This window comes from Haliaeetus leucocephalus, unplaced genomic scaffold (assembly GCF_000737465.1).
Source record: "Haliaeetus leucocephalus isolate CR32 unplaced genomic scaffold, Haliaeetus_leucocephalus-4.0 Scaffold339, whole genome shotgun sequence".
In the NCBI taxonomy this organism is placed as follows: domain Eukaryota; kingdom Metazoa; phylum Chordata; class Aves; order Accipitriformes; family Accipitridae; genus Haliaeetus; species Haliaeetus leucocephalus.
In genome coordinates, this window is record NW_010972775.1 from 1,619,851 (window position 1) to 1,645,562 (window position 25,712).

Consider the following 25,712-nt stretch of genomic DNA (forward strand, 5'->3'; position numbering starts at 1 on the left):
AGCTTATTTTCATACTCCAGTGAACATGAGTGCATTAGATTGTTTTTCTTCTTTTTTTCTTTTTGTTTTTCTTTAGGTTATTTGCCCAGCTGTGGTCCCCAAAGCACTTGTTTCAGATCTGGGGGACGATGTCAGAGTAGTCCGCTGCTGAGCCAGAATGGTGCAGGTACTTCAAACCGCTGGCTCTTGTGCCCACAGACTCATGACTAGCATTGATCTGGAACTGATGAGTGGCTGGCTGTTTTACAGCATTGCAGCCTTAGAGAAGGCTGCTCTCTCCTCACTGCAGGGTGAGTGATAAATTCATGCAGAGCATGGACAATTGCAGGGGAAGAAATGGAGAGGCTCACTGTGAACTCAGGAAGTGACCACTTATCCCTGTACTCACTCAGAGTTACACTAATGCACAGATGTAACATTCATCTAGGAGGCAAAGTAAGTAGGTTAACATCCCTGAGTACTCTGGATCCCCCTCTCCTCCTCATGCAGAACCCAGAGCCCCAGCACTAGTTATAAACAAGGCAGCAGCAATTGCTTCATCAAAAGTCACTGCATCAGCTCAGTACAGGTGACCATCCTGTACACTACAGTACAGGATGCTCTATCCAGACACAAGACTGCATGCTCCCTGACTAGTCCATCCACCTTTATTAACTCTGCCTCAGACTGCCCTACACATGTTCCTGTAGTTCACATACATACTCTTCTCCAGTGAACCAGCGTGCCCTACTCACAAGTCTTTTTTAGCTTATCTGGTCATATGCAAAGAGCCTGAGAGAAGGATACTACCTAGCAGATAAGACATAGAGTGGGATAGTGTGGAGGAACAAAGGAGAACAGAAGTCTTCAGCAACCCCCTCTCCCAACAGTCCTTCTCCTTCTTTACCTCTGCACAGCAACCTGCCCCTTGCATTCACCCAGAGTAAGTCTAGTCCAACAGTGCTCCGTCCTACAGGAATTAACACTTCCAGATCACCACTGCTGATCTGTGCAGTGAGGAAAGATTAATGTGAACTTGCAGAGACAGATCATCTGTAGGCACTTCAGAGTAAGAGGAAGAAAGAACTGTCAGTATGGTTCCAGGAAGCACAACCATTTACTTCCACACAAGATGAAGAAGCACTTCTTTTCCCTGTCTCCTTGTTGCTTTGTAGCATGCACTGCACCAATGACAAGGGATCACCCCTTCTCTCTGCTTCCCTCCCCCATTTGAGAACGTGGAAAACCTCCCAGTATCATAGTCTCTCCGGGAAACTGCTGCTTGGGTCGAGCCCTGTTTGAAAAAAGGACTATCACGTTTGCTCTGCTGGGCTCTGCAATGCATAACAGAGTCTGCATTGCAGTCTCAAACTGCAATCCAACACCATCTGTCCCTTCCACTTGCAGCACTGCATCACTCCAGGGAGTCTGTTCTTCAGGGGCGATCCAGAGAGTGCCTGGCTGTGCTGTTCCCCAGTACCCACAACAGCCAGCAAAAGGGAAAAATGCCCCACCAATTTGTATTATTGCAAGACTGAAACTAGAAATGGCTGCTCAGTGAAACTGTATGAGAAGCAAGACAGGGAAAGGGTGCTGATTTGCTTTCATTTTATTATTTTTAAAACAAATTCAGAACATTCAACAGCAAATATACTTAAATCCTCTTCAACCACCTCATGGAAAAGAAGTCAAGGAGCAGAGACAAGCAAGCACAGAGCTCTGCACTGCTGTGGCTACATGTAAATCTGTATGAAGGAGCTACTTTAACAACAGCCTAAACCACCAACTCACCTTTCCTGAGCATTCTTGGATTGGAGGACAGAGAAGCAATGCAACCAAGGGACAAGACAACAGACCTGGAGATACTTCATTGCTCTGCTAAGTCTCTGACTTACTGAGTCACACTGGGAAGGACACTTTTGCTTTATTTATCTCCATCTCTCTATGCACTTCCTGCCTGCCTGTGCTATGAAGCAAATTAACCTAGTAGTGAATTCTTCAGGGCTGCAGCCGTCTCTCCCTATCCATCTGTAACAGCACCTTGCACAATGTCATCCCAAACTTCAACAAGGCATTATGCTCTGCTGTAAGTGAAGCATTCACAAATTATAACACCACAAAGATGAAGCCTGAAATTTGTAAAGTATGCACCAGTGCTCTCCCTCTGAGTCTGTGATGCTGGGAGAAGGAAACAGTTCAGCTCTATGAATTAGTGTTCTGACAGCTCAGTGCAATCTAGCCATGACTTGCATGGCTGCTTTCCCTTCACATTCCCAGGAGCACACTCTGCATTAGATCATGCTCTGCATCAGGCTCTGCTCCAAAGCAGAGGAGAAAGTATGGGGAGGAAGATGAAATTGCCTTGACCAGCTTTCCTTGTCCTGAAAATATGCTCCTGACATGTGGAGAAAGCTGCAGGGAGCTTTCTCTCTGCTTTGGAGAGCATGGAGACAGGAAAAAATAACTAATTTTTAAGCTGCTTGTAATGTTGTGGCTTCACTTACACTAGGCCTGACAACTCAGTCTGCGTATTGGAACTCCTCTGGGAACAGCACAGGTTCCAGGGGTAGTGGGGCTCTTGCTTTTCACCAGACCTTTATGTCTTTAAAAAGACCCTATTTGTCTGCAGATTGCTCTTCTTTCCTCTTCCCCTTAACACAGTGTCAGAATTTAGAAAGCAAGAAGGTTATAAATACATCGCCAAGCCATTTATTCAAGAGATAAGCATGTAAAAGAAGATGCTTGGGTAAACAAATGCCACAGGTTCTGCAAATCAGCTCTCTCTAGACCTTTCCTCTGAGCTCTTGCTGGACCTTTTGGGACTCTGAGGGGGCAAGACCCCACTGTCTGGCTAACTGCTCCAGTCACAAGCAGCTCTGTAACTACACACTTCCTGCAGGGGGTCCACCTGTACTTACTCTCCTTCCAGCCCACAGATTATATATATTATGATTGTGAAGCATATAGTACAGTCTCAAGTGACTAAGTAACAATATGCTGAAGGCCCTCTCGGGAACCTGCTACAAGCAAAGCATTAGACTCAAGACACAATTCTTTAGCATTCACACTGGGATAAAGTAAGAGAATGGGCATTCAAGGAAAGCACCTTTGTGTAATACCAGAGTAAGTGGAGAAAAGATTTAGGATGCAAGTGCATCACAGCCTCTGCTCACCTCCTCCCACTGATGAATATAGCGGATGAGCCGGGAGAGCCGCAGCAGCCGCAGGAGGCTGAGGATCTTAGTGAAGCGTACGATGCGCAGTGCCCGGGCTGTCTTGTACACCTCAGAATCAATGCGGGTTTCAACGATCAGGAAGATATAGTCCACAGGGATGGAGGAGATAAAATCCACCACAAACCAGCTCTTCAGGTACTTCATCTTGATCCTCTGTGGGTCTAGGATGATCTCTGTGTTGTCCTCCACCACAATGCCTGTTCGGAAGTTGAGGACAAGGTCGATGAGGAAGAATGTGTCTGAAACCACATTGAAGACAATCCATGGGGTAGTATTTTCATCCTTGAAGAAAGTGATGCCCACAGGGATGATGATCAGGTTCCCTACCATCAGGAGCAGCATGGTCAAATCCCAGTAAAACCTGGACGGCAAGACAGAGACATGCGAGATCAGCTATAGCGTAGGAGATCAGGGAGCCCAGGTCAACAGAACTGATGTGCTTCATACATCTCTACTGTCATTCATTCCTTATGCTCTGCTAGTCTGCCTGATGTACTCAGAGTGCACAAGCTGCTAATTAAGTACTTAATATCATAGGAATACTCATCTTCTGGCTTAGAGGGTTCAGAAAGGAATTGAGTACATGGCTGGACATGCCCACTTGAAAACTTCGACTGGGACTTTAGAGCCACCCAAGAAGAGACTGACATACTTGCAGTTACTACAATGACTGTTAGGTAAAGAGAGAGAGAGAGAACAAGTATTTGGAAGGCCTCAAAGTTCATATGTCAATAGAGCCATTTGGGGTTAAAATCATCAGGCTTGCTCCTACTGCCTGATCCTTCTTTAGAAGTAGCTAGCACTGATAGCATTGGGATCAGGATGGAACTGAAGACCGCGCTGTGATCTACAAGGTTCAGTTTAGATTTTCTGCTGAGCCAAGCTTACGCTGAGCCTGGACTTTAGGAGTTTAGTCCACACTCTCTAGAGTCCTCTGTTGTACAGAAATAATCAATAAAGCTTGGATTCATGTACCTGGAAATACCTATTTCATTTCTAAAGTAAGCAATGACAACATTTAACTACTGCTCCATGAAGCACAGTCTCCAAGAAGCTTATCTCCACTTTAGCAGCAAGTCAACATTATCCAGTGGGTGTTACAACAACATTCATTTTTGGTTTTGAAGGCACACACAGTCTGAATATAGTTCCTCATTCACTTGTTTGGGATTTTTTTCAAGATTTTCCCCAGGTATTAGTGTAAAAGATACACAATCACACAATGTTGCCACAACTCACCCAGACAGAGGAATAAAAACTTTCCTGGGTTTCATACTTTGTTGAGGAGTCTCACAAAGGAGCCTCATTGCCCAATATAGTGGTGGTCCAGTCCCCTCCAAATGTCTCACATGTAGAGATGCCAATGGATTGTGGTTTCATATTGCCAAGATTTCATGAGCTCTACACTGTATACTACAGGGCGGCTACTATAATATTGTGAGGTATCATAAATAACTTGTGTTAAGATGCACTTATCGCAGCAAATGAGCAAAGTACACAGAGCAAACCGATTACCAGGTTTGGTTGCTTAAACCTGAAGATGCAACATGCAGAAAGCTGCAGTGGCTCTTCCAGTCAGTCACACAAATTAACATGGTGTTTACATTATTATTAATCGCTTGAGTACCAAATAAGCCTAACTTCCTAGACCATAAAAAAGACGACAGCAAGTTAACACAAGAGAGAGAATTGAGCCTTCCTTTAAACCAATCATCTCAATAGTGAAGTCAACAGCGTGACTTTGGATTTACAATGATGTAACAAAGGAAACTGTTGGGTTTGGTGAAGAAGGACATGCACATGCTGCTTCTCTATCTGTCTGATGGATTACAGTTAAAATCACTGAAATGTTTTAGGAGAAATAATTTGCCTTAAAGATCCTCAAAATCTAGCTTTGATAAAGAGTTGTTCAGCTTAAGCCTGGGCCTTGGACCAGACTGAGCTGCTGCAGAACAGTATCACTGTAGTGAGGCAACTACGCCGATTTGTTAAAGTCTCAGCAGGAAAACAAAATGGAAAGAATATGCCTTAAAAGCCTTCTCTGTATAGATTCTCTCTCCCTGTTAAGAATATAACACTTTAAAGCACCTAAAAGCATATTTAAGATTCCAGCTATTACACACATACAGACAGGGTCACAGACCAGCAGCACAGCAGCGATTCTCAGAAACATTCAGCAGAGGCTGATGGGAATGGATTTCAGTATGAGCAAAGGTATCCACTAACGAGGTTTCTAAAAATGTCATCAACTGTCTCTTTCTTGCTCTCAAGGTGCCATGCCCCTGCAGGCAAGGTAGCCTGCAATCCTTCACTTAGTATAAAGGCACAGTTGGTGCTGATAGACACTCAGCAATGAGATTTGTCCATATGCTTATAAGAGCAAGGCCGTGTCACACAGTAATATGCATTAATACTGTACAAATCCATGTCGCGGTCTTCCTTATTAAGGGCCTGAGATGATGCTGCAGCTTTCCTAGTCGATTAATCCAGATAATCGCACAATAGCAGGAAGTCTGGAAGCAGTGTGTATATTATTACCGAAAATAAATAAGCTCCCAGCCATCTTTAATTTGCCTTAGGGGATACAGAAGGAGATATGCACAAAGAAAATTATTTTTCCCAAGTTTCAAATTAATGGCATGAGACAGACATGGCCAGACATGCAGAGATGTAAAGGTAAGTGGCTTTCTTCAAAGATCTTTGGATTTTTGTGCCTCTTATTTTTACGCTGGCTGGTGATTTCAATACTTAGTGGCAACTGGGGACAATGACAGCAGTGGCTAGGATGGCTCACAGTTTAAGTAAGATGTATTCCACACATACAACCCCAGTAAAATGCTCTCTGCCTGACTGTAGCTCTTCCTGCAACCCCAGTCTCTTATAGTCAAGCATGGTCATACCATGGTCAGCTGTCCTGCATCCTGATTTACAGCATTTCTTGCTGTTCCAGTTCTAAGACCTTCAAACTCACTTCACACACACTCTTCAGTCCCAGTCTGCTATTACTGCTAAACTGTCCACAGAGAATCATGGTTTGCAATGTGGGCAAGCAAAGATGAAGTGCTAAAATTCATTGCCTGGTGTTTCTTAAACCACAGTTCTCCTCAAGGATATACTAGTGACTCAAGATTATTGTCACAGGCTCCCCTCAGTTCTGACCTTTAAAGCCATCACTTACAAAACACAGTTTTATCCAATGCACCCCTGTTAATAAAAGGGTATCCAAGGTGTCAGGGAGGAGATAATCTCTGGACTCTACAAAGGAGGCAGAAAAAGCTGAAAACCATGAAGAATTTGGTCTGCACACCAATTCCAGCACAGGAAATTCACCCGCCTCTACAATGTAAACTGCCTAGAAGTTAAAATTTAACTATTAAGATTCCACAGCTCCCGAACATTTTAATTTTACCCACATATGAAGTATGATCTGCTCAGGGTGGCATCACTGGCTTTAGACTGAACAGACTCTCAGGGACCACAACACCTCAGAGGTCTAATATCATCCATGTGTCATTTTGTATTTACACTGAGGAACATCTTTTCACTCCCTGTAAATTATTGGCCAGACTGACTAACGGTGCATGTAACGTACGCAAGGGCAAGCACCAGCTATTAATAACCCATGTTTTCTGTACTTCTGTTGTTCCTTTCACCCAGGGATTCCACAGAGCTGACAGTGATGAAATTGGCTCCGCTGCACCCATGAGAAGCAGATAGAGTCATTATCCCTGTCTTGCAGATAGAGAAGCTGCATGGCAAAATTAAGAGAATGGGATTTGTCCATGGAAGTCTAAGGCTAAATAAGGGTTAGGACCTGAATTTGATTCTTGAGTCTAACCAGATCTGAAGCTATTCATATGGCTTGAAAAAGAGTTTAACAGAGATGCATCTCATGGACATCTTCCTCTGATATCCTGTCTTCTTCTCACTTCTCTTCCTGTTTTCAAAAGCCTACATAAAAAATTAATAAATATGAATGTATTGTTTTATTATAGTTGGCACAGTGCAACTGAACTGCTCACAGCACAGGGAACAGCCACCACTATATAGACTAGATGTCTTTTTCAAACATAGTTGTTTTTTATACTACATCCTGCTCTATGCACACTTCTTAGATCTGAAAATCACATTTTAACATGCATTGCTACCTCCGATCTTTTAATTCCTAATATATTATTTAGTTGTAACAGAATGCATCTGAGAATTAGTGTGGCAAAGACACTTCTTCAAGAATATATGCTCTTTAAGCATAGTTGGTGTCACTCAGTTGATTTGATAGTATGTACGCTTCATAGGTATTAGTTTGTGGGTCTTGACCAGAAAGTTAGATCATCTTTCTGTTCTGTCTAGTGCATAATGTAACAGCAGGCTAGGACTATTGCTTTCGGATGTAATTTCTAAAAATTAAATAAACCTTGATTTTTCAAAACTATTCCATTATGCAGTGTAACCAATTACAGTGCATAAGCTCAGGAAGGATTGTGCCCAATTGGAGAGAAAATAGTAAATTGCAGTGGTTAGCCTGGTCAGCATCACTGTGTCAGTATGGCATTCAAAACCTGCCCCTGAATGGGGCACATTTGTGGCCTTAACTTCTGTTCTTGCTCTGTAGTGTTTGCACTGTCAAGAGAAAATAGACTTGAGCAACCTCACCTCTAAATTAACAAAGCTTTTTCGATGTTTTCACTTCTGCTGAAAGGCAGCCAACTCTGGGTTGAACTGAGGTGCTACCTGAAAGTGCACAGAAAGGAAGCAAAAATAAAAATGCATCTAACTGAAAATGCCAGGGAGCCACAATATTCTCACCAGCAATGGAATTTAGCTCAGACACCGTGGCCAACCTTCCTAACCTTACAAGAACAGATCTTTAATGAACGTATCTTGCTAAAACCAAAGCCAGAGACAAATCTGATTGCTCTACGAAGCCCAGGCAGGAGCACTGGCTCGGCGCTGACTCAAGAAACAGAGTGCCACCTACTGAATCACAAATGACATCTCCATCCTCTGCTTTGCATGGGAAGGAATTGCAACATTATTCCTTTAAAATGCTGATGAAAATCTGCCCTTTTCTCCAGAGTGGCAGCTCCCTTCCCCTGCTCTGGATTGCATGCTGAATTAGACACTGCCGTGCTCACCAGCAACTATCCTGACAGGAAAGAGGTCGTGCTTTAATTCCCAGCACTGCTAGTCAGGCTAGAAATAGAAATCATCTTTTGTAAAGAGCATTAGCGGATGTCAGTGTGGCTGGAGCAGCAACGGTGGGAGGAAAGTTTACTCCAGAAAGCAGCCATTCACATAAGTATCTGAACACAGACGAGAGAGAAAGAGAAAGAAGCAGGAAGAGATCCTTCCCTGTCTTTGGAAGCATTCCTTCTCCCAGATATGAGTAGGCGTATTTCTACTGGAGAGTTACAAACTTTGCATTATTCACAGAGATAATAGGAGGAACACGGTGATTCATTGCTCCTAAACACACTAAAGGACACTTACCAGCTACCCAGTCCAAGAATTCACTTGCTAGAAGAATTCATTTATTTATAGGGAGTTATTCAAATACCTGTGCACTTGAAAACCTCCTTGAAATGAATACCCACTAAAAAAAAAGAGTCAAATGATGACTTACAAAAATATTCTGCACGCTATATAGGGGGAAATGATTAGGGGGACCTAGCTAAAGGATAAGACAAACAGTTTTAATTCCTTCTGACCAATCTATGCAAATAATATGTATCCTCTGCCATCCTGAATAAAACCCCTGAGAGCACTGATAATTAGCGATGCATTACGACAGCATGAGGAAAAGAGCTCTGCTGTGTCCCAGCCTCCTCTAGCCTCCTCTAGAATTCCCTGGCTGCCTGCTTCGGCAGCACTGGCTGCTTCTCATTCAGCCGTGGTTGTCCCTGTCTGCTAGAGAACATGGGCTGCACCAAATTCAACTTCACTGCCAGTTGTTGCTATGCAAATACATAGAAAATAAACAGTGGAGATACACCCAGGGCTGATACAGTGGTTAAGGGCTACACTCAGATTACCTGCACCTGTGGGCCTAAGGAAGATGTTCCAACTATCTCCTCATGATGACAGTAAGGAGGCAGGACTGGGAGCCCTGTACAGCTAGTAGTCTGAACTATTTATCTTTCTTTTGAACTTAGATGCCATAGTCATCATGATGCCTCAGCTGGGTATTAGAGAGTAAGTGGTATCAGTGAGTTATTAAGAAGGGATACAATTCTGCACGTGATTAACTTTCCTATCAGGAGCAGAAGGACTATTAGCTAGTGATGAATTTTAAGTGCTTACATAAGCAGGTGTATGAATAGGGCTATCTCACAGTACAACATCCGCTGCAAATGAGATGTATGCCTTGGAGCACTTTGCATCCAGATTTCTTAAAACTCATGTGTTGTCTTTGACAAAATTTTCATTTAATTCAACTGTCAGTTTTACTTGAGGCAAAATAATTTCCAAGGTCTGTATTTAGCCTTTGACTTAGATTATCTCCAATCTACATAATTGCTCACCTAATCCCCTCAGAACAGTGCAGAATTCCATACTGTGTTTCGAGTTTAACACATACGCTCATATTATTACACTAAAATGTAATTACATGGATTTTGGTGAGTGGAAAATTAAGAAAGCTATTGCTTATGTAATACTTCAAAATGGCACTTGCAGTCCAAACAAGGTAGCATGTTAGCTTTTTATTGCTTCTCATCAATTTTTAAATCTAACACTACATTATAAAGCAATAATCAACACCCTGCATTTTTGAAAGTAATGTCCATACATTAATTAAATCCCAATAGACATAATTAAGAAGGTATTATCATCCTAGATTACAAATAGACTATGAGATAGTAAAGATTTAAGTAACTTATTCAGAGGTAGAACTTCTATCCAGAAAATACGGTTGCCTAGTTTCAGAAGAGGTTTCCAGTCACGTTATATACTGTAATTTGATCAGTAGCAGCAAAGGGGAAATTTCCTTTCTTTTCCATTGTAAAAATACAAATATACACATTATGTAGTGATATTTTTATTCCAGCTATAATACTTGACAATTTGCAAACAACACGTTTGAGGCACTGATGCAGTTAACCAATTATAGTACATTGTGAATTATGCCCTTTCTTTAACTTACAAAATGCAATGCATTGTATCAATATGAGTTAGCTTAAATTATTAGTTCTTTGATAGTACCTACAATACACCCACTCTACTGTCAGGCTTCTTAAAGAGATGAAGATTTGCATGACATCCAGAGGGACCACCCAGAGGGACTTGGACAAACTCCAGAACTGGACCCATGTGAACCTCATGAGGTTCAACAAGGCCAAGTGCAAGGTCCTGCACCTGGGTCAGGGCAACCCCCAGTATCAATACAAGCTGGGGGATGAAGGGATTGAGAGCAGCCCTGTGGCGAAGGACTTGGGGGTACTGGTGGATGAAAAGCTGGACACGAGCCAACAATGTGCACTTGCAGCCCAGAAAGCCAACCATATCCTGGGCTGCATCAAAAGAAGCATGGCCAGCAGACCAAGGAAGGTGATTCTGCCCCTCTACTCCGCACTGGTGAGACCCCACCTGCAGTACTGCATCCAGCTCTGGGGTCCTCAGCACAGGAAAGACATGAACCTGTTGGAGCAGGTCCAGAGGAGGGCCACAAAAATGATCCAAGGCCTGGAATACCTCTCCTATGAAGACAGGGTGAGAGAGTTGGGCTTATTCAGCCTGGAGAAGGGAAGGCTCCAGGGAGGCCTTATTGCAGCCTTTCAGTACTTAAAGAGGGCTTATAAGAAAGATGGGGATAAACTTTTTAGCAGGGCCTATTGCAATAGGACAAGAGGTAACAGTTTTAAACTAAAGGAGGGTAGATTTAGACTAGATATAAGGAAGAAATTTTTTACAATGAGCGTGATGAAACACTGGAACAGGTTGCCCAGAGAGGTGGTAGATGCCCCATCCCTGGAAACATTGATGGTCAGGTTGGACTGGCTCTCAGCAACCTGATCTAATTAAAGGTGTCCCTGCTTACTGCAGGGGGGCTGGACTAGATGACGTTTAAAGGTACCTTCCAACCCAAACTGTTTTATGATTCTATGATTCTATGTGACAGAGATTTTTACAGGAGAAGTCAAAAGAATTGAGGACTAGTAAAGCAGACCTTATGTCAAAGGTAATCTACCAAGGAATGTGTTTGTCTGAACTACATAACAGCTGAATGCTCTCAATAAACATGGAGTTTGGTAGCTGTTGGCACAGCTGCTGCTGCCAGCGCAGTCAGAGTGGACGACAGACAGCACCACAGTGGGCAGCCCTCTCAGACGAGCCCAGGCTTTTACTGCTGTGATTATAAAAGCCTTGGACCTTGCACTTCCCACTGGCTCTGGTCAAAAACTGCAAAACACAAGGTGAGCTCATTACCAGGGGAGTTACCTTTTTCAGCAAGTATTAGCTAAGGAGAAATGGCAAAGCCTTTGCCTTTGTGGGCTCTGGCCTCTGCAGGGAGGGAGAACGTGCCACATCCTGGGACCTCCAGGGAAATCTCCCCTCTAGTGCTCTTCTGGATAGCTGGGACACTCAGCATTGCCTATAGGAGCTGCTAGAGGAGCCGCCAAGAAACTGTGGTGACTGTCCTTCACAAAACCTAGATTTATCAAGATAGAGACATTTCTATGGCCTCCATCTAGTCAGTTTAAAACAGGTTTTGTGAATCAGCCAAGGCAGAGAGTCCTGACGTTCTGTGACTTTATTGGAACAACTTGTGTCTCCTGTTTTTCTGTCTCAGAAAACCCAAGCACTTTGTATTATCTTTGTGCTGAAATGCACCAGTCATAAACCAAAACCACGTTAAGAAAAGTATTGCTCGAGCATGTAAAAAAAAACAAACTTGAACGGTATCCTACAGAGCTTTCACTCAGATAGGGAACCTGATGATAGAATTTAAGTGACTTGGCTAGGACAACAGCACTCTAACTATTAGATAGAGCTATCTTTCACTCAAGTTCCTCCAAATGCCATATGGTGTATGTGAACAGCAAGTGGTATCACTAAGCTCAGTTTCATGGAGAGTGAGCAAACCTTGCAGGGTGTCATTTCATTACAGTCTGAGACATGTCAGGACAGAGAAGTTCATGAAGGCTACAGCGCTGCTGCCTGGCTTGCATGTGTCCTGGGATAATGAGGGTTCTGGACATCTAATCTGTAAAGTCAATGTCTACCACCTAACCCTGCAGTGTGCTTAATAGAAATTGTATAAGCATTTTCAAGAGTTTTATGTGCAATCTGCCATTCAATAAGTGCAAATGTATTGGAACATTTACACCTAGTCCTTGGTCCGCAGACATACTGTATCACACAGAAACAACATGCTCCTGCACTTCATTTCCAATAATGCTGAAACACAAACATGTCACAAGAATAAGAAAAGTCATGGTGGATTCTGCACGAAGTAGTCAATTGACCAGTCTCCTCAACTCCCGCTGCCTTCCTGCCTGCAGATATCATCTTCACAAATTAAACCATATCTTAAATCTATACTTAGAACCCAATCTTCCCAGAAAGGTAAAAATAAAGATTTCATTTCCCCCTTTGGGGAATGCACACACAGAAACAGAGATAGCCACCAGAGACTTCGTTTGTTCCGGCTCTAAATTTAGAGCACGGAGGCCAATAGAGCACACATCCCATTTCCAACTAAAAACAGCATTAGTAATATTTTCTCACTTGCCTGGACGCAGCTATTACTAGCTCATGGAGAACTCCCTTGTAACAAGCTGCAAAAGCAGTGAAATTTTTGTGGGTACTACCTATAGGAAAGCTTATTCCCTCTCTTTCTGAAGGCCCAAAGGAAGAATATTTACACACTGAACCTAGACAATTTATTGCTGTTCTCATAGCACCAAGGTGATCAAAGATATAAATTGCAGCAGTGGCTGGAGACACCATTATGAAGATAATATGGTACAGATTCAGTGGGAGATGTATAAGCACAAGTTTCCTCTAGAAGGAAACCAGGTCAGTGTAACCACTAGCAAACCAAGCTCTAACCTGTCTGGACAGACTCCTCTCCCTGCTAGTGGTACGTTAGACCATTTCAGGCTCCTTGTTGAGGGAAGGTATAGACAGATTGCACACCAGCTGCTGGTGGTCTGGGATCACCTCCTACAGAGCCACGTCACTGCCTAAGATGTGTTCCACTGCGTGGCTGTCTCATCAAACTTCATCAAAAGAAACCTGCAACACCACATCCTCCCAGAGTTAGAGAATTTAGTACAATTTTCTATTTGTAGCATTTAACCAAAACTGCGCTCATGGCAGAAAGCCCAAGCCAGAGAGCTTAACCCTCTCTTCACATCCCACCCTACTGCACTCATAAATATTTCTTGATTCCCCCCTCCTCTGCCCCCACCTCCATGCTGAATCCCAAAGGTTTTCAAGGTGTTAGATGTGTATTGATTTCACAGAACTCCCAGAATACATTATGTATGAGACTGACATGCTAACGGCCTGGCAATTCTGCATTGTTTGATCTTCTGAAATCTCTTGCTTGTATGAATATGGAAAAGTTCCTTTTTGTTTGCTGTCCATTGATCCAGACGTTGACCCTTCTCTGTGTGCATTTATCTCTGATGATTTAATAATGAAAAAGACCAATAAACTGAGGAAAGGAAGGAAGCCCCTTTAGGGGGACCTATTGCCATGGAAACCTGCCATACGTTGTTATTGTAGAGAACAGATAGATCAATAAGGGCTGCAGCTTCCAAGTCATCATGAGTGTGTTGTGGAATGTGAAGGACTAAAACCTAAAGACATGCATAAGTTGTGACATTATGAAGTTCAGGCCCTGGCCTATATCCAACATCTAGCATGAGTCAAATTCAAATGTTCGGGCTGTCTGTTAGAAAGGTGGATCTGCACTAGTGAGTTCTGAATTGTGTCAAAAAGCAGTGATATTGGGCCAAGGATGTGATTTGTACCTAAATATATGAAGGAAAGCAACTGCATCTTATTTCAGTGCGCAGACTCCAATTTCTCAGAGACATACAGGTGGAGATTTCAAAGCCTACTTCTCTGAATCTGATGTTTCACTGTTACTTGCCAGAGTATTAACAGCAGCTCACACTTACAGGATTCAGTGCTGCAGGTACAGACTTTACATCTACATAGATGATATATATATATGTACGTATGTGTATTAGTTCAGAGTAAATGCTACTGCAAGAGTGGCAGAGGACATACAACACCAACTGATGGAACAGGTATCTTCCACCAACTTATCTTCTTGGTAAATTACAAGGATGACAGGCTGGAATCTTAACTATTTTGTATTGACATGGCTCTCCTGACATAATATGAGTTTACACGAGATGAGGATGTCAGCCTCACCACCAAGAACCCAATTTTACTAAAATTAAACACTAAAATAGGGCAGAGAGATGAGATGAGTCACATAACTAGATAAGAATCACAGTTTAGAAAGTGGGGGACAGTGGAGAGGACATTGCTCTGCTTTCTGCTAGCTGTTGTTTTGCTTTGGATAGACAAATTTATGCCCTCATGCTCTGCAGTAGTCCACACAGAGGTGACAAACACATGCAGCAGATAGGTAAGTCATCAGCCAGGCTGAGAAAAAGACTTCTAGCCATTCAAGATGCTAAAAATGTTCCTCCTAGGTATTGCTATGCCACAGCTTGGTGTTGATTAGGAATAACAACCCCAGCCTCCCCAAATGGAAAGCAAGGTCAAACAGGAGGTCTCTTATTACAACATCTAGGCTCTCATAGAGGCTCCTAGAAACCCAGGTTTGGGGTACCCACCATAACCTTTGAACCATGCACCACCAGGACAACCATCACCTCAGCAGGTCACTGGTGGGCTTAAGCAGCCTTAGAAACAACTATGTATGTTGTTTAGCTGAGTACCTGGCCATTTATATCCAGTTACCTTACGATGAAAGACCAAAAAACAGAGGAAGAGCTTCCTGTGCCTGAGGAAGGATCAAACCTGAACCTGATGCAGCTGTTGTTCAGCTACATGAAGCAATTTACTCAGTGAGACCCATCTCTGCTTGCAGAATAAGGCACACGTGCTCTCATATTCTCTCTTAAACTTTTAAAGTTACTAGGATTTATGTCTGAGACAAGCAACAGCACCTGCCAGATTTCAGCACCCATGCACGCTTATTCCTACCACTCTGCGTGAGCCCTAGATATGTCAGATGGGCAGGGAGACAAATTTTAACCTCTTTCCTGCTTAATGGCAGGATGGGAATCCAAAAAAACTGCCAGAAAGAGGTAATAGAAAGTAGTTTGGGGTTTTCCAATGGTCTGCTGGAATGATCATATTCAAAGCTGTGTTACTCTACAGGCTCAAAACTTCCTCAACCACATGCTCACTGAGAAGAGAGAAAGCCAGAGTGACAGAACACGTTGCCTACATGTAGCTTTCATCCCTGACAAGGACACTTCACCACAGACCTAACGGTTACACAGCACAGGGATAAGAAGACCTGGAAGAGAGAGTTCACTCCTAACTTACACTCCCAAGTCAAATGCCTTCTTTAACAGGTGTTGCTCCTGGGTTAAAAACGCTTTGGCCAACAGGGATGGCAACTCTAGTGCAGATTTTCTGCCTACTCTGTGAACAAAAGCATGGCTTCAAATGTTAGAGGCTGAGGAGGTGCCAAAGGAGTAATATGTAAGGACCATGGATTGAGATGGATGGAGTATATATTTTGTACTGTTTCCAAACGTCAGCTCCTACTGATCAGTATTATTTTATAAGAAACAACAGAAGAACACTGATTTACATCGTTACTTTCAGCCCTGGTGGGAAATGTTAATGCTGGCGTCACTGTTTCGGACAAACTTCAGCACCAAGTGCCACAGCCATAAGCCTCTTTCTGTGGGGAAGAGAAGATGGGGGTGGAAGGGAGTGACGAGGTAACAAGGTAGTGACTATGCGTGTTTCAGTTTTAAAAGCAGAAAATAGTTTTCCTCCCCAACGCTCCTGCTGCTAACATCAGACTCTTGTTTGCAATGAGTTATTCAGGCTGGATTGGAGCACAATGAATCCTCAAAAAGACTAATGCTGCTGGGATCTTGGTGCTATTCAGGTATCCGAGACCCCAGACAAGAGATGAATCACCTTCTAAAAATGCAGCAGTTAAGGAAAAAAAAGTCCAATTGCCTCTGATTATTTTAGGTCTCAGAAGAAACATACTGTGCTAAGGCTATGCTTATCTAAGGCATCCACGTGAATCCACTATCCCCTCCAAACACTGGATGCTGAATTAATTACTGCATGTACTGAAACAGTATGTAGCTCACAAGAGATTTTTTTCCTTTTGACCTCAAAGCACTTTATGACAGGTGGCTGAGTCTCATCCTCAGCATCTGCTAGCAGGGGAAACTGAGGCACAGACAGGCAGTTATTTCCCGAGTGCCTCACTCACATGCAAGTCCACAGCAGAAAGGAGAAGAGACCAGGAATCCTGATGTCCACTCAAGTGTCTTAAGGGCACTCAACTCAGCTCACAACTCAGCATTTCAGCTCTACAGAAAGGCAGTTCTTACGCAAGGAGCCACTGTGCTCCAAAGCCTTTTTCAGTTTATTTGTTGTCTCCACAAACATATCTGCGTTGAACTGACTGAAATGAGGAAACCCAGCAGAAGCTTAAGGGCAGCAGGAGACTTGGGGAAAAATGAGGAGGACTTGGTGCATACTCTGAGATAGGAGAATGAAAAACTCAGAAACCGGGCATTTAAAATATATTCACCCCTAGAAAGGATACTGTCAGACACACTTGCCCAAAGAGGATGCTTTGAATCACTTATTATACAGAATATAAAAAATTCAGTGGCCACATTCAGGGCATATAAGGCTTTTCCCCTCTGTCAGACTGGTAGGAGCCATTTTGGCTTTTCATCTTCCTGTGTGGCATGGAGCATGTTACATGACACCCCTGTAAAGGAAGCAGGTGCTAGGGGATCTGTGCATTTTCACTTAACATACATCTGGCTTTTGCCAAGATGCAGGACGTTGATGGATCTCTCCCGCTCTTTCCAGGACATGCTGCAAATTTCTGACTTCTGATCTTTTGTAGAAAGGACACAACTTGTGATGTGGTGGGGATTCCCAGGGGATTCTCCTTTATCAAAGCTCTAATCCATGTTGCAGGGTCTCAGTGACCCACACAGTCCTCTCCAGCCGTTTGTTCCAGTCAAGAAACCTTCTGAAGCAAGTTGTAACTGCAGCTCCTTCTTTCCTTACCATTCTGAATCACCATTATGATCAATGGGAATTTGCATAATACCTCTCTTTAAAAAATTATACAACACTGGCTGCAAAACACAGCAGCTTGCTGTAACTCTACTGTCATGTCCAGTGCTGCTCCTCCAATATATATAGTACTTTTCTGCCAGAGACATCCAGACAAATAGTGATGGGCACCATTAAAAAATGCTTAGATAAATCTTTTCCAGTATGGGCTGGACTTGATCTGCTCTATTTAAGTCAATGGAACACAGCCATTGAGCCCTGGGGGAGCAAGTGCCAGCCCTAAATCATTTCTTTGATTAATTGTTCTTGGGAAGGAAGAATTCATTAAGCATTCTGCTCAGCAATTAGAAATAAATATATTTTTAGAATGAACAACCTGCCAGAAACAAGTTGTTTCAGAAATATATTCAGATTGATGCAGCCCATTTTCCATCAATACATAACAAGGAGGCTCCAGCCTGCCAGTTTTCATCCTACCTAGAGGGACACTGCAGAAAAAGGTAGGACAGTCCTGTCACTGAAGAACTACTAGACTGTGCTGTCCACACAACTCAAGTTCAGATTCTGTGAGCAACTTGCTAGAAAATAATGTAGTTTCTCTATATATTAGTTTTCCAGAGATAAAATGGGAATGTATGTCCTTGCTATTTCACAGAAATATTACAAAGCTATTTCTACAAACAGCTGGGACAATGCAGATATGATAGTCATGAAAACCCAATAAATAATGAAAAAAACCCCTGTATTTGCACTTCAGCATCAGGGCTCAGACATGCTATAAATTAAATGTGAAATAATGTGAAATCTCTTTAAAGACTTTTGGACATATGACCAATATAATTACCACAGACTTCAGGTATAACTGAAACATGCAAGTAGTTTTGTTGACAAAGTAAACAATTACCAAAAGGATAGCAGGACGGGTATCTATTCCAAGGCAGTGATATTCAAGCACTTTCCTGCCTATTTAAGGTGCAGATTCCACTGACAAATGGGATGTAAGTATATATTTCAAATCTACCTGTTTTAAATTTTAAATCCCCTTGCTTCAAGGCAGGAACTCACCACAGAGCTCTATTTTCTTTTCCTCTTTTGGTGAGGACAGGGTCTATTCATGCCTGAAGCCCAGAGAAGCACATGCAACTGCAAGATGGGCAATGGCACTTGGTGGATACCACAGCCCTCCTCGCCAATCTAGAAACATGTACTTCTGGTCCCAAGTCTGGAAGAAGAAACCCTAAAAGAACCTAAACATGCTCTTGGTACTGAAAGTTACAGCCACAAAAGACTATTCCAGACCTCTAAATTTTGTGTCTTAAAAGACAAGACATGTCTTATCCTTTGCTTGTGGTGCCTAGAGGCAAGACTGTTCCCTGCCCTGTTTTGGGTACCTAGGATGGGAGCAATGTCTCAATAAATTCCAGCTTTTCCAAGAAACAACAATGCGCTCTCAAAGGCCCTCTTCTCTAAAACATGGAATATACTTGCAGTTTTTTACTTCTACACATACAGGACCCAGTTTCAAGGCCACTGTAGCAGGCACTGACTTAAACTTTGATTTCAGCAGGAGCAGGAAGTGCTAGCATATTATGTAAATTAGCCAGGAACTTGCGCACTTCAATAATGCTTGATTACATGATTTCAATGTTTTTCTCCTTTTTAGTTAATCTAGTCCTTCTGTTTAAGTAAGCTTAGTAGTAAGGCAAAAGCTAGGGGTTTCCTCTGTGTTCTTTCAAATTCATCCCACCAGAAATATATGTGATATGACTCAGCCCAACTGGCTGGCACTCAATAGATCACAGGAAGGCTGAGAAAAAGAAGTATAAAGATGGTTCAGTGATGTGGGTACCTGGAAGAAAGCTCTGCAAGTCACTTGAGCCAAGATCCTCAGCATACCCTGGTTTCAGTGGGGAACAGTGGAAGGTCTTCCACTGGAGTCCAGGAAAAGCAGATAGCAGGTTAGCTCTGCTCTCAAGTATATCAAAAAAACATTTTAGCTCATTAGCTATTCAGATTGTAAATTAGGGATCTCCTTTATGAAAGACATCACTGAATCAGAAATAGCTATTTTGTGAGCGATGAGCAGAAAATTCAGTGCTCTAAAATACTTCCACTGTAGCAACAGAGAGCTAGCCTCACTAAATCCTGCTTTGAAGATCCATTCCACAAACATCAAAATGTGAATGTAATCTGTTATCTCTCACTGTAGTGCAGTATTAGCAGGTCTCAGACAGTGCTAGACACAGTGCCCATATGTGCTTCAGAGGTACGTATACAAGAGAGACAGGCCAGAAGTAGCTCTAAGGAATAAAACTGATTCCCAGTGTCACCCCCACTAGCTGCAATGGATTCTCACCAAGGAATCTGGCTCCATAAGCCTACTGAAAAAAACCTAATTTCAAAGAAATTATGATCTATCTTTCCGCATCCACAAGAATCCCAGTGTGTGGAGAAATAATTTTACCCAGCACTGTTGCAAGGCTAACACTGAGGTGAAATGCAGCAGTTACACAGTACACAGCAGAACAACATACAACTACTGTGTCAGGGCAGTGTATGAATAAAGCTGAAGTACACCATTTAAACTACTAAAATTACTTGCAGTGTTATCTGTCTGCTAGTAGGCTGCTCTGTCAATAGCCATGGATTTTGAATGATCAGGGTAGTTTATATTACTACAAAACTACTTTTTTTGGAATATTCTCCCTTCTGCTTTCTGAGCTAACCAGGACCATATACATTTTTCCTTTGAAAAAAAAGTTTTCAAAGAGCTTGTGAAGAATTCTCTCCCCTCCTCTTGTGACCAGCTGTAGGAAAGCTATGCTCCACCTTGAACCATTACAACTGGAAGTATAGCCAACCGTATGTCTTCTTCCCTAACTGGACTGCAGATCTTAGTATCCAAGTTTGGGGCAGGCACAAGTTTCCACTTACCTCTCCTCACTTGAATGAGGCACACTTTCCCTGAAAAAAAACCTCAGCCACAAGACTGTGTACAGAAAACAAGGCCTAAAGCTTATTCATGGGCCAAGCTGAGGAAATGTGAATGACTAACGTCAAGGCATCTTGTTCAACTCTTTCACAGCTTGTCTCTGTACATCTTATCTAAGAAGACTGGAAAGAAATGCTGATGGCCTGCCATTACTGAGAAAATGTGTGTGTGACGATTACACTAGAGGAAGTGTTTAAGAACAGCTCAGTGTTGTGAAAATAATACCCTATAACAGCTGCCAAGTCCCAGAGGGGTTACATCTCCTGACTCCCCAAGTCATGCACGACTTCTATACATCAGTGTCTCCAACACTCATGGATAGGCATTGTCTTTCATCTCTATGGACAAGCCAACACCTCTGTCATTTCCTATTCACCATGGGGTGCTCTGCCCTGCAAAGAGGGTTGTGCTGATTGGGAGACTGAGCTTTTGAGAAGTTTCACTGCTTTTTTTTTTCTGCTTTAAAATTTTGGCTATGGGAAACAGAGGACTGGAAGGATGTCTGAGGTGTTTTAGGGTGGGAGGAAGAGCAAAAAAGAGGTAGTGGTGGTCTGAACATGGGAATCACCATCCTGTGGTACCAGGGAGAGTGATCTCTGTACAGATGTTTGACATGCTCAGCTCTGTTTTACACTTCTCACATCCACATCACTCATGAGGTATTGTATTATTAGATGCACCCCCAATGTTATGTATTAATTTCCAAAGCAGACTCATTCACACACACATAACACATCCACCCACATGCAGTAATGGTTAGACAGACACAAAGTCATCCAGCAGCCAATTATTTGGGGTGGGAACAGCTTGCATTAGCTCATGATGAAGCTTAGCCTTAATTCTACTGAGCTAGAGAGGCTGGGAGCCGTGCATTGCTCTCCTGACTGACTGCGGATCTCAGAGCAGGGCAGATGATGTCAAGGCAAATCTTTTTTTGTCTGCAGTGCAGACTTTGCTGTGTGAATTTACTTGCAGATGAGGCTTCCAGATCCCCTGTTCAAAAGCAGGAGCCCTAGGCCATACCCACATCTGCCTCTGTTAGCCTAAATTCCCGTTTGTGCTGCAAAAGGAGCATGCAACCAGCAGAGCTGCCCTTGTTTGGGAGTCATTGGCACAACTTTAGATCAATATATGTAGACAACAAGAAGCCAGAGGAATTCGCCCCATTTGGATGATGGATCAGGAGTAGATGAGAGAGGAGTGCCTGTGGTGCAAAGAGGCAGCAGAGGAGCCCAGTCATAATGGGAATACACGGAGAGAAGCTCCGAATGATGTAACTTTACATGAGGTTTTGCAAAACTGAGGACCACAAACTTTCCAAATGCAGTCAGGGTTGAGCCAACAGTCATTGCAAAATCTGGAGTTTGATTTAATTATGTCTTCAACCCAGGCATTTGTTCCAACTCCCAACTGTGCAAAAAGCCTAGCTGCTCTCTAACGATAGTATACACAGTGTATCACCTTAACCACGGCTGGCATGATCTGAAGCACACTTGCGTTTACACTAAAAGCCAAGGGTCACAACAGATTATCCAAAAGATTCAACAGTCCGCGAGCTTAGAGAATGTTTTCTAAAGCTGCCACACCACAGAAAAGGACAGACATCTTGCCAGCTCCTGTGCTAGACCTTTTATTCTGAAGTGTTTACTAAAGTCAAGAAGTCACATATTCCCAAAGAAAAGGGTAGCACACCTTGCAATACACATGACCAGTGAGGAAAAGATGGAACATTTTCTTTTTAGAGCATCTCCAAACCCCATGCAGGGGCTGCACAATTCACATTTACAGACACAAAAGGTAAAATTCATCTTGTCTCCCTCCCCATGCAGGCTTTTCTCCTACCTTTTTTCAGCCTAGTTCTAAATGTGCCACACAATATAGCACCATACATGGGACTGTACAGGCGTTAGTAACCAGTTTCCTTATAAAGACAAAGGAACCAAATATTCAGAAATCACCTAACAGTACATGGATCTACTCATTTTTGTGGTCCTAACAAAAGATGGACAAGAGATGTAACCAAATCTACAGCAGTACACAGAAAAGGATAATCATGAAGAAATTCTCATGAAACTGCCTTGTAGATATTAACCACACCCTTGCTGATATCTACTCTGGCATCTTCTGTTACATTAAAATATTTTTGAGTTTTACAGCTTCTTCCATGGCCCCTGGCAGTACCATCACCCCCTTTTCAAAGTTGGAGAAATCAAGGCACAGAGTATTCTGTTCAGATGGCTCACAGGGTCAAAACTAGATGCCTGCCCTGCCTTCCAGTTTGTCCTTCGATCTGTTATACACTGCTTATGATTCAAAGTGTATCTGCAGCTAAATCAGCATGGGAGAATGATACAAATGGTTTGTAGAGGCATCAAGGAGAACAGACCATGATCTGTAGTCTAGACTGGTCCTTTCTCCTGCCCTCCCCACAATTCACAGAAAACCAGGGATGGAAAAAAATATTCCTCTTGCTATTAATAGAAGTATGACTTGTGCACGCATTAGTACTTTAAAGCAAAGGGGAAAAGATCAAGCATCAAGAATTTTTGCTTACTGAAAGCAGGTTTCCTATTGTTAAAAAAGCTGCATAGAGTCAGTCATCATTATCGTTTCTGTTATCATTTTGACTGTTGGGAGAGCTAGTCCAAACCCTGACACTGCCAGGAAACGTCACCTTTGCACTGCTTCACTATGCCTAATGCAACTTCTGCTTCTCTGCAGAGAGCCAAGATGTCACTGCACTTGCTCAGCCCACACCCCTGTGCTCTGCACCATCCCTCCAGCCTGGTCACAAAGGTGGACAGAGGTGAGAGAACACACAGAGCAGGGCTGGATGATTAGGGGCCTCCACTTCTTCCGTCTCCCGGAGACACGCACATACACATGTGCACACACAACTCCTTTGCAGACGAGACATTGCACTGGATAACAATGAAGTTAGTACTGTGATGAGTTAGCACCTTGCCCTTAAATCACGTGTGAAGCAACGGCTGGGAGGAAGGGACTTACTCATGTGGAGTCCCCAAGTCTTTGGAATGCAGCTGTTATCTCCTTCACAAGCTTCAGAGCGCCGATAACTTTGCAAGACATATCTTTCCCACACCCAGGCAAATCCAAATGCACTTCACTAGCCTTTCCATCCCCCAAACATGCAGAGGGTGGAACCAAGCATCAGACTAACAGTGCTCAGCAGCTCTGACCAGGAAAACTGAATCCCATCAGAGTTCCTCTGCATACAGTCTCACTGGAGCTGTGTACAGGGATGAGGAGTTACTCAGTGCACAGCTACTGACTTCCTGGCAGTCACAAGAACCCTGAGCAGTTGTGAAAATAAAAAAAAAGGGGTTATATCTCCCACACTAGAGTCAGCTGGCAACCTGCAGCACCTCTCCTGCCTCTAAGCTCTTTAACAATAGATGCATAAACACAGACAACCTCTCCATCCAAAGAGGCAGAGATTTAAATCCTTAATTAGCACATTTGGACGAGTCACCACAAAAGAGATTAGCTTTTGCGCATCGCTGGGGAAGCATTTGTGCCCCTATAATGTCCAAGTGGTGGGCCCTCAAGCTGACCTTGGAATTCCCCTTTGGATGCTCATCTGCTTTGCTCTCACCAGCACTGTTTTCCCCTGCTGCATGTAGCGTCTCTTCAGGAGTTAACAGCCTGGTTTTACTACAGTCTGGTGCTAATACTAGGCACGGGGTGACCATATTTGATGTCAGCCACTGTGAATATACTGTGTGGAATGAATAATTTCAATTTGTAAAGGGACTTCCCAGGTAGCAAACCATTCAACACGGAAAAGGGGCAGAAAAAGGTCTCTATAATAGCACCTTGTTAGCCCCGCACACATCTGCTCTCTCTTCCCTGTTTCTGGAGTCCTAACTGCTTTGTCTGCTGACAAAACCCTGATTTTAGTGCTGTCAGCACTGCAGAGCTGTAGAACTGCACAGAGCCAAGCTATGTTCTCATCTGCCTTGTGCTTACCAAAAAAATTGCCCACTTAAGCAAGGATACCTGAGCAGTTCTTACTGCTTGTCACATATAAAGCAGCTTTGATTTGGAGACCCCAACATGAACTTGCAGTGCTGCTTGGTCAAGAAACCTTGTCCTGACTTGTAGGGTGAAAAGTGACTGGTTTACAACCATCTCACTAAGAAATGCCCAGATAATGTGGGAATAAGCACTGTATGGCTGCTAGAGGAAGAGGTTATCTAAACGTTTCAAAACAGAACTTAAATCAACCCTATTCACCATAATAACACTGACTCTTCTGCAACACAGAGCAAGTAAATCTCATGAAGTTATAGGTCACTGGACACCAAAAAGGTAATGATGTCACCAGCCAGGTGCTGCCTGATTTGAAAGATGGTTGTGGATACTACATCTGCACCAGCAGTCACAGGAACACATGTGGGACACAGAGAACCAATAAAGGAGGAGAAGAGGATGTAGGTCTCTCCACATGGAAATAAATCTATGCTCTGTTACAAACCAGGGAAGGGATATAGGAGCATTTGTCAGAGTTGGTGATTTTCTTAATTCTTCCTCTTGGCCTTGAGTTCTGGAAATAGTCTCATCCCTCCACAGACAGGAACAGCCTGGACCTTGTTCAGCCATAGACCTCCTGGCGTAAACATTTAGGGGTAAAATCTTATGCTCTCACTAGTCACTTCCCTACAGACTGGCCTTTCCCTTACACTCATCAGTGGAAATGGGTTTTTTTGAAGTTCTCAAAGACAGAAAAGGAGTTGGCACCTTTGTTTTTGAGTGACATTCATCTGTAGGTAAATTGATTTAATAGCTTGTTAGAGTGCCAATTAGAACCAACAATAACTCAATTGACCTATAACTGCCTTGGCACCAACACAGCTTTCAAAAATAAGAGAAAGGAAGAAATCTATGCTCTGGCAGAGATGAGAGCTCAGATAGTTGGTTTCAAGAGCAAACTGAGGGATTCATGGGCTTGCTAATGAGATGCTCATAACACATCAGAAACAAAGACAAATTTCAATGGTTTCAAGCTAAAATGACACTATGTTATCTCCAGACAAAGATCACTCTTTTATCTGCATAATAAATGGATTTCAGTGCAGCAGCAGTGACTCTACAGCAGAAAAAACTCAGTGCAACAGAAAGCACTAGCACAGTTACCTAACCAGAGTAACACTGTATTGAAAGCTTAAGTTTACCTGCTTATAATAGTACTGAAAAGTCCT

The 25,712-nt window shown here is 42.9% G+C and overlaps 1 protein-coding gene across 1 annotated transcript in view; it reads right to left on the minus strand.

The window, feature by feature from the left end:
* Positions 1-25,712, minus strand: part of HCN4 (hyperpolarization activated cyclic nucleotide-gated potassium channel 4) — a 105,210-nt gene that overhangs the window by 71,381 nt on the left and 8,117 nt on the right. Inside the window, exon 2 of the mRNA XM_010571590.1 lies at positions 3,153-3,576. Coding sequence (XP_010569892.1) covers positions 3,153-3,576 — 424 coding nt within the window. The remainder of the gene's footprint in view (positions 1-3,152; positions 3,577-25,712) is intronic.